The 17,332-nt window shown below is 37.5% G+C and overlaps 1 protein-coding gene across 33 annotated transcripts in view; it reads right to left on the reverse strand.

The window, feature by feature from the left end:
* Nucleotides 1–17,332, reverse strand: part of RBFOX1 (RNA binding fox-1 homolog 1) — a 957,841-nt gene that overhangs the window by 257,626 nt on the left and 682,883 nt on the right. For 4 of the 33 annotated variants that reach the window (XM_074918989.1, XM_074918974.1, XM_074918978.1 and 1 more), the window contains 2 exons: nt 12,586–12,740; nt 9,523–9,743 (listed from right to left, as the gene is read on the reverse strand). The exons of 28 other annotated variants lie outside the window; for them this stretch is intronic. In XM_074918989.1, coding sequence (XP_074775090.1) covers nt 9,523–9,609 — 87 coding nt within the window. In that variant the 5' untranslated portion in view covers nt 9,610–9,743; nt 12,586–12,740. The remainder of the gene's footprint in view (nt 1–9,522; nt 9,744–12,585; nt 12,741–17,332) is intronic. One more of the 33 variants, XM_074918976.1, reaches the window with a different exon arrangement.

Raw genomic sequence — 17,332 nt, forward strand, 5'->3', positions numbered from 1 at the left:
TCCTTACACGCAACACTTTCCTTCATTTTGTATTTAAGATTCTGAATGAATAAGCAAAGATGGAACTATACAGAGCCACTTCTGCAACTGCAGACTTTTTTTTTTTTTTTTTTTTTTTTTAATTAATGGCAAACACAAGAATTTATTTGATAGGGGAAAACTGAGTAGGAAGAACAATTTTCCAAAGGCTGGCTGGTCTTTTAAGGAGAACTGGGCCTAACCGTATCTGTTTGTTCCAGTTAGCCTTAAATCCTCTTCGGGTACTGGATCCAACTACTGATAACTCTAGATTGTATCTAGATAGTAAAAAATGAGATGGATACTTATGTCTTAAGTGGAAACAGAAGACAAAGAGAGCGTGGAAGCTAGACTTTTAATTTTATGAGTTGGTCACAGAAAGGTTAAGATATTTTCAAGTTTTCAATTTTTTTCTGGTTTTAGGCAGTATAAGACAAAAAAAAAAAAAAAAAAAAAAAAAAAAGGTGCAGCTTTGTGTCTAGACACAAGATTTAAAAGAAAGTAATAACCAAAAGTGTAATTTATTCCCGTGCTCCAATTACACTTCATTTCCCTTAGTGAAACAAAAGCTTGTGCTGTCTTTTCCATGTTCATCTCAGAACAGACTCTTGCATGACTTGTCACAACAGAACATGCTGGATTGTTCACTCCCCTTGTTCGATCTCAGGACAAGGCAGAAAATATTGCTGCACTTCCGAAAGTAACATCCATTGGAATGGAGATGAAATAGTGAAAGTATGCTCTGGAGCTTGTACCCCAACAGCCAGCTTTCCAATATAGGGCAGTTTCCAGGTACTGCAGACTTTAAAATCACTCAGTACTAATTAATCATTACAAACGGATAACAAAATATAAATTATTTAAGACACCGAGAAGTAGACCTTTTCAAGCACGGTTCAGGCTCTACAGAATAAAACTTAGCTGAGATTCTGTTGAACTACCCTCGTGGCTTTCTGAAGAATTTGTATTTTCTGTTTCGTACACTACAAACAATGAGCATTCTCTTCCATCCTGTTTGATGGCTCTAAATAGTATTTATGTTTTGGGGTGTGTGTTTAATAACTGCAGTTAAAATCCTGTCATTCTAACAGGGCACCGAAACACAGTTGTAGAGGTTTTCTTTCTTTCTCTCCCTCAAATGTTAGCAAGATCAAACTTCTTTTAAAAAAAATTATTCAAATACTGTTTTTCAGAGCAATTCCAAGTCAAGGAGAAAGAGTGTCGCAAATGTGACCTTATTTCATTAAAAATAGGCTTTTCTGTATTTCTCAAAATATTAAAAATTTATCTCTAAACTCTTTTTGCACAGACAAGATCTACTACATCAGAAAAACAAACAAACAAAAAAAATCCTAAAAAAAAAAACAAACCCAACGGTCAACCACTAAACCCATTCTCCTGAAAATAAAAGAAAATAAAACCCTGTTACACATCAAAACCGTATCCAACACTTTGAGAATAAGCAACCATTTTGCACAGGGGGTAGGGTATACACCTTCAAACTTTCTCTCCGATAACTGAAGCAGGTCCCATCTTAAGCACTCAGTTCAGCATCCAACTGAGTCTAATCACCTAAGCCATGCTTACAGAGGAGTTCTCTCTAGGGAGTAACGAAGGACTTCTCAGGTTTACTAATTCACTAAAAGTCAGCATCACACTGAGGCTAGTAGGGAAAAAAAAAAGAATGACTCATTATGTATTATTATCTACAAGATCATTCACAGATGCGGGAAGACCTGCTTTCCCTCACGTCTAGTCACCTTTAATTTCTCAACTAAATGTCATCTTTCTTGCTTTTGACCAACTATGTGGTTGTATCTTTTAAAAAGCCTGACAGCGGGATTCTTTTTTTAACCTGTTCTTACCACTCTTTGGAATTCTCGCTTAGGTAGAGGTTTTGATTTAATATTACTCTGAGATTTTTCTCTAGGATGGAAGACAAGTAAAATGTCTGGAAATTCCCTTTTTTCTCCTTCTTCTTCTCAAGTGTCAACCTGATTTGTTCTCAACGTGTTTGAAACATACTTGTATATAGCACCACTGTCAGTAAAAATGAAGACAGCTGATGCATACCTGCTGGTAACTTTTAGAGAAATCTATGTATTTGCATTTTGGCAGCCACTCGCTTACCTGGGTTAGATGTTTTGCAGTTTACATTGTCTAAGATGGCTGGAGATGCATTTTACAGTATTTGCTAGATATTCAAATGTCACAGAGAAAGTAAGGTGTCATAGACATTTATCACAGTAAAACAATGTATAAACAACCTACCATTTTCTCGGCCATTGCTTTTAAATTTTACTAATTAGTGTACAAGAGGGCATCACATACTTTTGAAATAGTATTGCAAAATAAGGACAGAGACATAACGAAAGTGTACTTCTACCTCTATAAAAAAAAAAAAAAAAAAAAAAAGCACCAGGGTAATGATCATTTCACCAGATTTTTAATGTCTCAGAATTAAAAAAAATAAAACCCAGCATAGTTCAGATCACTGCTTTATCAGTATTTTGAGCTTTATCCTAATGAAAAATAAGGTGCTTTTACTTAAGGATACTTTCCAATAAAATCTGAATAACATTTCCTTGAAATGCACAACTTGTTTTACTTAATTCAGAGGCCTCAAACCAACCCTTAAAAGTCAGATTATGAACCATTCTGACTCTTGAATATATAGGCAAGAGACTTCTCCTTTCTTCTCAGCTTGATCACATATCAAAATACATACATGAATAAAAATACACATTCTTTATTAAGTTAATAAACCCATCAGAATTAAAGAGGATTAAGTCATCTTCCAAGCTATCTAGCTCACATATCTCTGGCCACTAAAGGAGGAGAAGGAACCAGGGTATGAGAATTAACCCCAGTCCACAATAATCTGAATTTCATGAAATACAGGTGGAAACTAGGGACACAGAAAATTTACCTGGATCAGTTTCCTAATATCTATTTACAATGTTCATGATCTGTGACTACACTATATAAAAAAAAAAAAAAAAAAAAACAAAAACCAAAAATTTTTATAAATTATCTGAGAAGCCTTATCATGCTCATAAACTTAACTGCGCTATCTATCTGGCAAATATTTAGCCAGGTGTGATCCCATCACTCTCACCTAGCACTAGAGCAGTTCAAACGCAATCCCTGATTGCTTCAGCTGCAAGTATTTATAGTTTAAATGCTGATGTCCTTACCACACTTTTTCCCACAACCTCGTCTACTGAAATAGAACATTTCATATGGTTTTGCAACTCCATCGTCGAAACCAGGTCTGAGAAAACGGTTACCTGCACACCTCAGTTTAAAAAAGCAGGCAAACAGACCAAATAAAACATATTTTAACCGGGTTTCTAACTTTAGTTCATGTAACACAAGATAACTTATCAGAGGGTGAATAAGAAAAATATTCAATATAACTCCATAAAAATACTTGTTCTATATTTAGATATACAAACATATTTTTTTTATCAGTTGTGTACCATTCTACTGAAAGTAACAGAACTTCAAAGCTGTATCTCCAGACATAATCCGGCCATCAAAATTTTCATTACTGATGATTATGCATGAGTCAGGGAAAAAAAAAAAAAAAAAAAAAAAATCAGCAGCAATTCCAGATCCTTGGAAACAGCCATATCACTTTGCTGGCTTCTAGTTGGGGAAGCCAAATTAAATAATCTGCCTTTGCAGAGAATCCAAATCTTAAAAGTTTTGTCTTATTTAGGGGGTGAACAAATGAATAAAACCTATGCTACTGAAAGTTACTCTACCTATTCTGTTCATACAAACTCAAGTATCCTTTTAGTTGTTCCACTAAAAAAACACTGCAGAAGCTGCAGCCACAAAGGCCCAGATTCACCCAGTTTCTTGCCCTACGAAGCTTATTATCCAACACCCAAGCTAGTGACCATAATTATATATCGTAACGTCTAAAATTCCCTCATACCGATGTTACATGCAAAAGTTGGCCAGGAAATATTCAGTGTCTGTTGGGTGTCCCATGAAATCTTTTACTTTTTTGCTGAGCTCAGAAAAGAAGCTGTATAATACAACATTGACCAAGCTGACAGAGTAAGAGTAGTATTGCCTGACTCATTCAAATCATGTGACCCACTGATTTCTGAAATAAAAGCTAGCGAGACAAAATTATGCAGATGGGAGAATAACCACTTGCTTCTTAGTCAAACTAAAACTATTCGGATAGGCTATCCCTTTCACTAAGAACATCTTTTCGGTCAATGGTAAAGACCCTCTGTGTCATTGCCCCTCCCTCTCCCCCCTGCAGGTTCACCGATCAGGTATTTTATGATATTGGCACTTATTAGCAAGAAACAATTAAAAGAAAATCAACTCTTGCAATGGCAATAACAAAATACTTTCAAGCTGTCTGTAACCTTTTGAACAAACGCAGGTTTCACAGAGAATGCGTGCTGGCTACACTGCTTGGTATTAACAGCAAAAAAAAAAAAAAAAAATAAAAAATTCGAAGTTGTATTTCCAGAGATTTAAACACGGATAACTGAAAATTTTTGTAAACAAAGTAATACAGACCTCATCCATCACTATCACCACCACCTTACATCTCCTATTAAAAGCACATTTTGATACAAAAAGGAGAAAAACTTTGCAGCTCTGAGAGAGAAGAGATTTTACACGTACTCTCTCAAGAACAGAACAAAATACACACTGAGATGAAAAGTGATTGCAGCTGTAAAATGTTAGTCCTCCACTCACAGAGCACTGGGAGTATAGTACTAGTAATGGGAGACCCTTATCACTTGCAAAGGCAGAACAACACAATCAAGCCAGAATAAATCTGCATCTAAGGTAAATCATCCACTTACTGCATTTCAATAGGCAACTCAGCCAATGCAAACAGAAATTATGCCCTGCGTTCCGCTAGATCGTAATCTAAAAACAACCCAAACAACTACACACCACTTCAGGGAACGCAGAAAGAACCTCTCATCATTTCTGTTCCAAATGCGTTACTCAACTGAAAACTACTGAATTACAAAAGCCTTTCTAACGCAAGGGAACAGAACGTATCCGCAACATTTTCGAAAACTGGACGGCCAGAAAGTCAGGGTGGGTTTGCAGGTAGCCTAAAACACTGGCATCTACGAGTATTCTGAAGGTATTCGCTGCTAGCACTATCCCAATACAGCACTAAACCAAGGATTTTACAGATGGGGAAAGATGGAACTGTGAAAAAATCTGCACCACTACTTTTCACAGCATATTCTAGGCAATTCTCTCACTTAGCCCTAAAATAAAATGGAGCTGTCTCCGGATAACCACTTTTCCAGCTGTCAGTCAAACACACACACACACCCCACTTAGGGAAAATGAGATGCACAGATATAATCAAAATATCTTGACAATAATTTCAGCTTAAGAATGATCACTTTAAAGTACAGTAATTCCCAGTTTGTTAAAATAGTTCATCAACGGCCATTTATTTCCTACTTTTCTTCTACCCCCCCTTTACCACCACACAAAATAAATAAGGCAAAAAAAGCAGAAAAAGATATTTTTAGCTTAGCTGCTTGAAGTCCTTAACTACGAACATAAGCTTAAACCCTCAGAACTCTTAGAGCTTTTCTGGTCACTATACTAGAACAAAAAACATACTTTTAAAAAATATTGACCTTATTCAGAAAAAAAAGCCATCTTTTGAATCTTTCAGTAGTGCATTTTGTATTAAATAGGACTGTCTCCCTATTTCGATTCTTCCATTAGTTTACTGAAAGGTCTAAGTAATTTCAACTTTATTAATTTTTATAATAATGCATATGACCTCCTCTTCCTCTTCTAAATGGAAATTGAGCCACCTAAACCAGCCACGTAATAAATAACGTAGCATCCGTCATTAAAATGTCACATACTGCACTTGTGTTTTCAAAATATTTTACCATATTCCAAGCATCCGGAGCAACTGCAAACATTTTATAGACCTAAACCACTCAAAGTCATGAAAGATGAAGCTAATGTGGAGACATTTAACTTATTATTCTTTAAAACATACTACTCTTCTATGAATTGCAAAGTAGGTTTTCTGACGCTGCGCTTCATAATTTTAATGACAAACAGAACTTGGTTTCTCGTGTTTATATTTCTCGTGTTTATACGTCAAACGGCCCAGGAGCACAGAGCCACACAACCTGAGAGCAGGGCAAGGGTCCCAGGGCCACCCTCCCGACTGCACCACCCCTCCCGGCTCCAGGGTTCCCCCACGGGAGTCAAATGACAAAACTGGGATGTGAACCAAGGGCAGGGTAAGAGATCTTTTACTGGATTGCCACTTCATCCTCTGTGACATATCTTTTATCTCACCTGCCAGGACGAACAGCACGAGAGGTTTGACACAAAGGAGACCTTGCTGCCCACAGCCCGCGCAGGGGCTGGCTTGCAGTACCTGCTCTGCTCCTCACGGCAGTGGAATTGTGACAGCCTGTGAAGCCACCGGCACACCTTTTGTGCCAAGTCAGAAAATATCTCTCCACCCACATCAGGCTGAATGCTATTTATGCACCATTTGTCCCATCACGTGATTATTTTTTTTTTTTTTTCCTCCTACAGTTTCACCCAGGACGAAAAAGTGAGAGGAAAAGATATTTTATTTTTCTCGCTAACAAATGGGTTAAGAAATCATAGGTAATAACAACAACATCATCCTAATAAGATTTTGAAGGTGTATTTATTTATTGGAAAACAAAGCTAAGTTTGCAAGTATATTTTACATAATTTGATACGTTTTGACAGATCTGTAACTCGGAGCAACTACTTTCCCTCTCTCCAAGAACATATGCGTTCCACTTTCCATCATCTCACTCAAACATATGATCCTGGTAAGAGGAATACTAATCTTAATAGAATAATCCATGCAATGGGGAAAATACACATGGCTCTTTATCCAAAGTGTTTCCGGAGATGTATCCACAGCATTTGCCCTTTTTCATTTGTCCTAAGTTTCATGCATTCCTGTACTCTCTTAACAAGAGGGTCTGGCAAAAGCATATTTAAGATATAGGATAGAGCTTTCTGATGAATTTAGGTGAGGCTGGAAAAGACTGCCCATACACAGCAGTGCCTAAAATAATACACAGAGCTTAAAGGTGCAGAACCCCTGCACAGACCCTCCACAGAGATCTGAGCTCTCTCTTGCTCAACCACGCAAGACAAAACATGAAAAAAAAAAACAAAAAACAAAACCCAAAGCAGTCCCCCAGATCTCAACACAATACGCTGTTTGCATATGCAATCTTGGTGTAAATCCAATTGGAAATCATGGGGAAGCCCTAATCAGAAATACATCGACTTTCTCTAGATATCCACGCAAATAAATAAATCACCATTTTATAAGCCTCTAAAACGTCAAACCAGCCTTGTATTTGAAAATCCTTCAGGGTTGTGGCTCTCAACCTGCAACCCGGCAAAAATGTTTGCTTCATCAGTTTATCAAGGCACATTTTTGAAGAAAATTTCCATGGAAGTTCTGCTTAGAAGAGGATGACAGAAATATGCCTATCAAGTGTCCACTGCATTATTTATTTTGGATACTTTACTTAGGTCTACTCTAAGAGACAAGTAGTAAGTAATAGTGTCATAAACTGACCGCAGATACTGCAAATGCAGATAAAAACTTGGGGTGAGAAAGTGGTTAAATCCTTTAATGTTCTAGTTCACCCACTAAGACTCAAACATTGGTTTTGTTTCCAAAATGCAGTTTTCATGTATGACATTAGGGAGAGGGAGAGAAGCGGAGAGATTAGAGAAGTATCCACATGAAGAACACTTTTCGACTGTACCTGTAAACATACCTATGTTTTTGTAGAATAATTCTTAGTGCTTGACTATTTTAGACCTATGCTAATAGATTAGCATAGGCCTGGGTATATCTTTCTAAGGAAAGAAAGAAAAGAAAAAAGATTGAAGGAAGGCATCCCGAATTTTCAAAGGGCCCTTTCTTCTAATCTATCTGCTCGGATAATGCGTCCAGAGTGGCATTTTGTAATGACAGCAACTTTCCAACAAATCAATAGTTATTTAATTCCCAACAAGCTCTTGAGTCCATTAAACCTGATTACATTCACCCATTTCAGTTGGGTGCAGTTATTTTTCCTACACCGGCACTTAATCTATAACAGGAACTTATGAGAACTTTCAAAAGCAATTTCAACATCAATCAGCATACAGTGAAAGGCACGATTTGCTTGTAATTATTTATTGGACAGGATGGCACAGGGTCTGACTGAGCTCTAGCGTCCGACCTTCACCCCCAGATTCTAATGGATATGAGGGTCTGCTTGATGCGTTCAAGTGTGCCACCATCTCTCACTGCATAAAAAAAAAATAGCACCAGCCCGCATGTCCCAGAAGACACAGCTTTTCAATACTTGATAATGGCCTCTGTGCAATGCTATATTTCTATTTTAGACATATGTGTCTGATATTATGCCTAAAGTGAAGAACACAACTCAGTCTTCAATTACTGAATGGACTTGTAAGGAAAAAAAAAAAAAAAAAGCTGTTTCCTGCTATGATCGCCCCTCAACGCCGGCTAACTTGTCGTCAAGGAGCATAATGAAAATTTGCCTCTCCCCCACAGCTAATCTGACTGATCACTAGCATGACCCAGAAATGCCATAATACACGTGCGTGTCTCAATAATATCCACCTACTGACAGTTAGAGGGTACAATGATTATTTTTTTTTCATTTTGTCAATGCTTGGAAATGTTACTCGAATTCTTTATGTCTTCTAATACTGTAAACAACAGAATACTTTTTGCTTAATCAGTGTCTGCATGATGTATTCAAAATCCTAAATCTAACAGCATAAAAATTCAGCAACACAACTTTTTGATAAAAATAAAATCAAAACCAGACAAGACAACAACAGCAGCTAAATCTAGTAATTACCAGTTAACTTCTAAAACACAGAAGTCTTGCCCTGAAGCAAGATTACGCTTTCAGGGTTCAAAATAATTCATATGATGTGCATAAATATCGTGTGAAAGTGATACATTTCTGTACACAGAAAAACACAAACCCTTTCTCATTGTGTGACGCGTTAACATATGAATTAATGCATATTTAACACTATTCATATTTGCTGTGCTAAAACACTTAGACTAAACACATGATGGTAAGTTATTTTGTCTTATGACCTGCCGTGGGAATGCTGACTCCCTCAGAAACCTCGAACGGGTAGCAAATCCTCTGCCCTGTGGTCAACCTCGTGAAGCAAAGGCATGAATGTTAAACAGCAGACAAATCAATACAAGCAAATATAGCTCAACTACACCATTTATTCAGCCATGAGAGATGTCAATACACAGATTAGGGTGATCCATCTTTTTGATTTCCTACTGTCTTCTCACTGACTACATGAGAGCTTTTGCCTGTATTAAAAGTGTTTGCTTTCTCAACCATAAAAATTCCAATTATTACTCTAAGTGCACTAGAGTTAAGTTGCTTGTTGGAAGCGGCCTTGCATTACCTGAACAAGTCCAGCGAAGTATGGTGCTGCCGGCAGAATCATTGGCACTCCATATGGATGTAGCAAAACTCCTTGAGACGACAACATGGTTTAAGTGATAGTATTACTCCCACTAAAGCTAAACACATCAATTGAAAGTTAGGGGAAAATCTATATACCAACTTCTTCCAAACTCAGAGCTAGAATCAAATAACTTCTGTCAGGGGCAAAGCCCACATCAGCTGTAAAAAAAAGAAAAAAATTGACATCAGCAACTCTTAATGTTAAAATTTTCTTCAGAGACAACAGATAGAGACAACAGCTGCAAACCTAACTCTACCAAAAAAGGAGGGTGCTATTTTGGGACCAGCTTAAGTAACATGACTAACCAACTACTCTTTATCAGTTCAGATTTTAAGTACTATATACACACAGATCAAATTCTGTACAGATCTAGCAATCAGAATGAATTTTGCTATCAGTTCTGGCATATACATGACAACAGTTACTATTAGAAACCATCTGAAAAATAATCAGGTTTATCAGGATTGTGCAAATAAACGTTTCCCTGTGTTTATAAGCTGTTAAACAGTATTCATGTGAGAGGTTAGACTTAAGTCTGTTACACTGGATACATATTGTTTTGATTAATTGTATTTTTCGTGCTTATTTTGAATATTTGAGGTAACTAATGCAAACTAGCTGCTTCTATTATAAACTAAGTGTAAATTATCTTTTAATAGCTTTTCTAACCTTTCACAACATCTACGTTGTTACATTTATCATAGCTTTTTTTTAAAAAAAAGAATGAATTTGACCTTTAGAGTATTTCATATCTGTTCTCCAATTAAACTCACACTCCTCATGTAAGAGACAAAAGAGAGACAAAAGAGCAAAATTTAGGCTGTTTTCTCCCCTAAACAAAACAGATTTGCTTTTTAATGTACTACTTGCAAGACATTCTCTTCCACAGCTAATCATTTTTACTTTAGACAAAACAAAGTTAGCCATTATCACCTGCTTTCACGTGCAATGTATCTTCTATTGCAGTTATGACTAATGACAAGAATTACAACTGAACAAGATTTTTTTTAATTCAATAAAGAATTAGTTCGGTGCTTAAAACTTCATGCTACAAGTAGAAAAAAAAAAACCAAACCAACATAAATTAAAAAAAAAACCCACCCTCTCCTACAGTCTTTGAATAACCAGGGTGCTTCACATCACTAAATTCAGCTACTTGATTTTGTTGCATAATTACTTTTCCAGATAACTAATTGCACACAAGATTTGATGTGATACTCAATTATTTAATGTCACATTTTGACCATCGTGAAAGGTTTTCAGTAATTGATTCTCATGTATCAAGGCAGCCGTGTTGCGTGATTTAGAAATCTACCTTCGCAGCTGCACGTTGGCCCTCGTTACTATCAGCCTTATGCCACTTCTAACTTTAGATGTTGAATTGTGACCCTCTGTGATGCTCTTTTGAGAGACTGCCAATGAGGACAGCAATTGTCACATGATGAAGTGATGTTTACCTAGTTCCATCTCCTGTTACAGAATCGCTTCCCTTCTCTGTTGGGGATAATGCAGTTCACATTGGTTATCGGGCTATGCTTAGCTATTAATCATATTCCTTGCTCTTTTATTATTAAGGATCAGAATCCTGCAGTTTAATTATTCAACACACAGAGGCTGACACATTGTGGATTTTGCCAAAAGATTTTCATAAATTCCGATACAAAACCAGTTATTGACTTTCATACAGAAACGTATAAAGAAAAGGTAAACAGGAGGAAGCGAGCTGCCATTGCAACTCATTTAAAAGTATTTAATTTCTAAACCAAAAAGTTCCTTTTAACTATTACCTATTTGTTTGGTCTAACAGAGTGCACTGCATTTGAAGAGAAATATTTCTTTCACCTAGGAATGGAGATTATAAAATGGATTCTGCAAGCTTTACTTAAATGACTCCAGTGGGACAACTGACATAAATAAAGATTGTTAAATTGCTCTGTAAAACACCTAGTCGTTTTTTGTTGTTTTTTTGTTGTTTTTTTGTTTCAGCATGTATGTATTTGATAAGACGTCTGAAAACCTAAAGAGCAAGATGATTTGTACAGGGAAGCCCAGGCTCAAAGGAAGCTTTTCTGTGATCTGTTTTGAGAGTTTTTGTTTAACATTTTCATTAATTATTTTGGCATAAGGCAACATGCTGGTAAAATGTCCTGATGACATAAAGTTGGAAGGTACTATCAAGACTGAGAATGGTAAGAATATTATATAGAAAGAATTGTTCAATCTTACAGACTGTATTAATAGAGACTGGATGAAATTCAAGAATATAAACTGTAAGGTCATAACAGAACTTCGGTTCTAAACTCAGGAGGAAGAAAAGTGGGACCTCACTGCAGCTGTTTAAGGAATTTGAGCTGCTAATGTGATGCAAATACAAAACGGCAAATTATCAACATTTCTTAATTTTATATCTCAATTTCTTAGAGGTACTTCAAACAGCATCCAGTCCTCTCCATCCATGTTTTTAAAAAAAAAAAAAAAAAAAAAGTCAAATTCAACTAAAAACAGCTGCAGAGAAAGTCCTTTTTGTGTTGTTCAGGGGAATGGAGCAACTATGTTGTAACAGGAACCTAAGAAAGTTTGATTTGTTTATCCTAGCAAAACTGTGAACAGGGAAGAAAACAGTAGGAGGAAGAGACTGTTTAAGCTAAGGACAATCCTGACACTTTAAAAATAAAGGAAAAACTAGTTATGAATAAATTTAGGCTGAAAATATTTTTTTTTTCAGGTTAGTTCTTAAAAATATTTTGGTGTCGGGTAAGTGAGGGTCTAGAACAGCCTTCCAAATCCACAGTACCAGAGAAGGATAGCTGATAAAATTCTGAAAATCCTGCCAATTGTAGTGGTAATCTGAACTCAGCAACTTACAGGAGGACCCTTCCAATCTTTTGCAAGCAGTATAAACATTCAGATATCAACGTCTAAAAAAACCCCCACATTTATATTTACTACATTGAAGACCGTAATATATAAAAATAAACTTTGAAAATAAACTGTAGTTACCTGTTTTAATGCAAGGATGCTTTGCTTGCCTCACTATAACAACATGCTTCTAAATGTATAGCCGTATAGCACTCCAAATCCAAGCTCTGACTTTCTGGGTGGGCTCTTTGATGATGTCCCATGTGTGCACCAGCTACCTAAGTTCGCACAAACCTCTGTGAATCAAAACCACAGAAGTACAATACAGCTTTACTCGCATCTCCGCCCCGTGCCGAGTTCTGAACTTACGCCAATGCAACTACATCAGCTTCACCACTTTAGACCAACATATTCGTTCTCCCTCCCAGCCACAGAAAAAAAGAAATTTCTCTTAAGTTTTACAGTTCATCAGGAAAATAGCATTAATGGTCACTCCTGTTCTGCAAGAACATACTGAATACATGAAATTTGACCGTAAAAGTGCTGAGGACTCGGATAATGAGCCAGAAGAGCATTAAATATGCTAATAATTCTGTTTTACTTTAGTAGGCCTTCCAGCATGATTAAGTTAAGCATAGGCCTAGCTGGTTTAGCTAGGACAAAGCCAGACTGGTCAGTACCATGCCCATCAATCACCTGTCTGAAGCCACCGATGGTGACAGCACTTACTTCCCGCCTACTCCAGGATTCTTACTCCCTTCAAAAATTTAAGGATGTGTGTGGGTAGAAAAGGGGAGATCATCTATTTTAAACAACGATACAGCTTTCACTTCCATTACATTCTGGAAAATTATAACGCTGTTCAAAAAAAAAAGGACACGCTCAGCCATTTGCAGTATGTTAATTGGAGGGCATGTTTCTTCCAGCTGTTTCCAAACCCTGGTTTTTTTTTTTAATTAAACATTTTCAAGGATTTTCTGAACCCGAAAAGTTATTTTAAAAACAAAAGACAGGTGAAAAGAACCAAGAAAATAGATGAACACTAGTTTTAGATACAAAATATGTCTACACAAATAAAATATACAATCTTATTTGTTTCATTTCTGCAGAGTTTTGCTAAAAGGTAGGTATTATTTATGAAAAGCTGGTTTTAAAGGTGAACAGAATAGGTTAAGCAAGCTAAGAAAACAGTAGAAGGTCACAAAACACGTAACTATTTCAGGCCCAGTGGTCTAATGCCATAATCTTATGTTTTAGCACAGAACTGAAGCTACTGACAGGAGTGCTCTAAAAGTGATTTCACTGCAGACTTGCTAAAAAGTTGTTTCTGATAGGAAGGGAGTGAAGACTGCTGTACAGTATGGATGCACGCAGAAAGAAATAAAGCCAGAAGTATGCCTGAAAACTGGGCTACACATTCAGGCAGAACAAAAAAAAAAAAAAAGAAAATGAGGCAAGAATCAAGGTTTTGCTCCCACCTGCGTATAATACCTAAACGGCCCATTAGGCAATGACCAAAATGTTCCCCCAGGCAAACGCAGATGCCTAGTTTTGCTATGGTTCAAGGTAAAAAAAAAGATTTTAGCAACTTTCCTGGAGCCACGTTGCCTGGAAAAGACAGATCCCTGCAATGCAGTCATCAGCCAATCGATGATGTACACTCCAGTCAGATCCTGACAGAAGTTATCTACTTAGACCATCTTTTTGCCAAATAATTAATCCTTCTTAATGCCTACATCTAGTTCAAAATACTACAAACAGTAATTCTTCCAAATTCTCGACAACACCAATGAACTTCAAATACTTTCTACTTCCTTCCAACACTGGGCTAACTTTCACAGCTCACAGATCATAAATAATCCAGGTACCACCTTGGCATCCTCTTCATAGCTTATGCTATGTCATGTTTGATTCCTTTAACCTTTTCTTCAACCCTCACATTTTCTGGACACCTTTTCTACTCTCCAAACGCTCTCCATTTTCACTTTAAGATTTCTCAGTGGTTTTCTGGTAAAGGAAAACCCAGAACTGAGAGGATAAAGGAGTTTACAAGTCTCCTGGTAGTTTCCATCACCCACAGCAACTTTAGATTATCGTCCCTAAAAAAAGTATTGCCAGAGCAGTATCACGCACGCTCTGAAGGAGAAGGAGAAGGTGAGCTGCCACTGATTAGCACTGCCTGAGGTAAGCAGATCCAGGCAGAAAAAGCTGCCCCGCGTGTCTTCCCTCACCCTCATAACCATGACTTCTGCCACTTTTATAACTACAACACTTGTCCTCCAAAGACTATTTCCATCTTTCTGTACAAAACCTTTGGGACCAAAGGCTCTTCAAGGGCACCTCTAGATAGAAGAACTATCCAGATATGACCCCTGTCCTCAGCTGCTGACTCTACTCCACTCTTCTAAGCAAACCTTGAAGTACACATAGGAGCCGTTCATGCCAAGTATCAATTCCGAAGCCAGCTCCCATTATGCTTAACGGCAGAGCCAAAATACAACATGGATATTTTTGTGAATTTTAAAGTAGAAAATATCACATACACAAATCAAAGATATCTGCTGATCCCATACTGATACAAGTATGGCAGATGATGTAAGAGTTTGTCGAGTTTATTAAGCATCTCGGTTTATACTCGTGTATAGGGCAAGGATATCGAAACTGTTTACACCTGGGAGAGCCCATCTTTTTCAAGCATGCGGAACACTTGTGGGATACAGCACATTTGGTGTTAAAACACTTTTCCTCCAACCTTACAGTTTCTATTTAAAAATAACATTAGCTCTCAGGAGCAAACGGAAAACCAGCTGAAGTTCAAGATGAACCTGGACAATTCTTTCAATCCGAAACCAACAATGCTTCAGTGTCACTGAAGTTCAACTTTCTATCCTTTTTCTTTTTAAAAATACAATGGTGGCAAATTTAGAGAATTCAAAGATAAATAAAGATAATTAATTCTAGTCCTGCTGACTATGAGACCTTCAGACAGAATCGCCTCACAGAAAAAACTTAAGAAGCATATTTGGGAAACAATTTGTAGCCCTCGAAAAATTAAAGCTTTCACATTATAGGCCAATTGGTTTTACATTATTTAAAGTGCAATATCTCGGCACATGTTGGTCTCCGAGTACATTTCAAATCCTTTTTCTTTGGTTTGACTAACTCCAAACTTTCTGGTTTGTTGTCAGCACCGTGCACCGATTCACCTGCTGCTCTATTTATCTCACGGGCTAAAGAATGGCATGTTTACTTGCATTTCTTCTGGAATGCTCCCAGAAAGGTCACTTCTCCCTTCCCTCCTTGCATTGCCCCACAACGCATCCTTTTAGTACCTCAGCAACCATATGGCACCTGTCATCACCTTCAAGGGCTCACTTCAGCCTATTCCCACCCGAGCTACTACTGTGAACGACTGAACGATTAGTATCTTCTTCATATTGCCTTGAATATTGTGCTCCTTCACCTCCTAACCACACTTAAAATGGCGTTAATGCTTTCTAAGTTCCTGATATCAGGTAAGAACTTCCTATAAACATCTAGGAACGTTCTCTTTCAGCCAGTAAAGCCTCTCCTCGCCAGAATGCCACATAAAAATGTTGACTGGGGGATGAACTGACTGCTGAGCAGCATTGATGACCAGTATCTTTGTTTCCCTGCAAGTCAGCTGTACATGTGTATCCATCTTAGACTGTAAATTTCTTTTGAAGAGAGCTGTGTGTGGTAGAGGAGATCACCTACGACGGTATTATGAAAGGAAACACACACACTCAAATCACACATCTACTTAGTTTCACTTTTTCAGGAATATGTGAAGGCAGAGGTTTTTACATAAAAGGCCTGCCGTCCATCCCTGCTTAAGCTAGATTACTAGAGATAAATATTTGTCTCCTGAGAGCAGGTAGGGTGATTTACCCTCCACTGAGTCACAAAACACATTCACTTAAACAGGCGATAAATGTAAGCTTGAGAGAGGGAGCAGATTAAAAAATGGAGTTAAGGGGCGCTTTTGTGGCTGGACTTCCCTTTGGCTACCACTGAAATGTAAGGCTCAGTCATCATCTATGCATATCATGGCACAAAACCAGAGAACAATCTGTGAACCTCTACTCCCTGAAAAGGCAAACAAATAGCTATCAGGGCCTTTTGACTTATCCGTGTTTTCGTACGAATTAGAAACATTCTGAATCGCAACAAGATTGGACTTTTTGTGCCAGCCTTTGTGTCAAAATTAAAGCTGAATGAATCTGGGAACTTCAGTTATTTAATGTGCTGGGCAATGAACTAGGAAGAAGGACATGAGATTATGCAAGAAGTTACACCGAAAATCATCTAAAGCGATGCAGCACACACGGTGATGAAAGCCGTTCGTAGGGCAGGTCCTTCACTGAATAGCTCCGTGGCCCTGTACAATTCTATTTGCGAAGGGAGTTTCTGTGTTTGTGTCCTCTTGTCCTGGATCACTCAGAAAAGTTAGCTGCAGAACTGGAGGAAAATACTACTGCTTTAACTACCAAGAGTTGTTTTTGACATGCGTACATCACTACTTACTCACGACACCAAAGATGTGTTGCAAAGGTCTTCACTATGTTTCTTATGTCTTAATGAGCACTGCATTGCTTGCCTCTTCTTACAGAGTTCCATACTGGCGTTTATCCCATAATTCCCATTGGCATGATAGGGAAACAAATCAGTTCGATTTTCAGTGGTGGCTTCTTTGAGAACAAACTCTTGCCCATCTTCAGGCTACTATAGATATCTTTCTACTATTCTGCTCTTGAATATATCTGACTTTTTTTAAAAAGCTGAGATAAGCCTCCAATCCACGTGAAGTTAAGCAGTTTTGAAAATTTTGTATGGAATGTAGAACAGACACTTTCAAGATCTCGTG

The sequence above is a fragment of the Athene noctua genome, chromosome 15 (genome assembly GCF_965140245.1).
Source record: "Athene noctua chromosome 15, bAthNoc1.hap1.1, whole genome shotgun sequence".
NCBI lineage: Eukaryota > Metazoa > Chordata > Aves > Strigiformes > Strigidae > Athene > Athene noctua.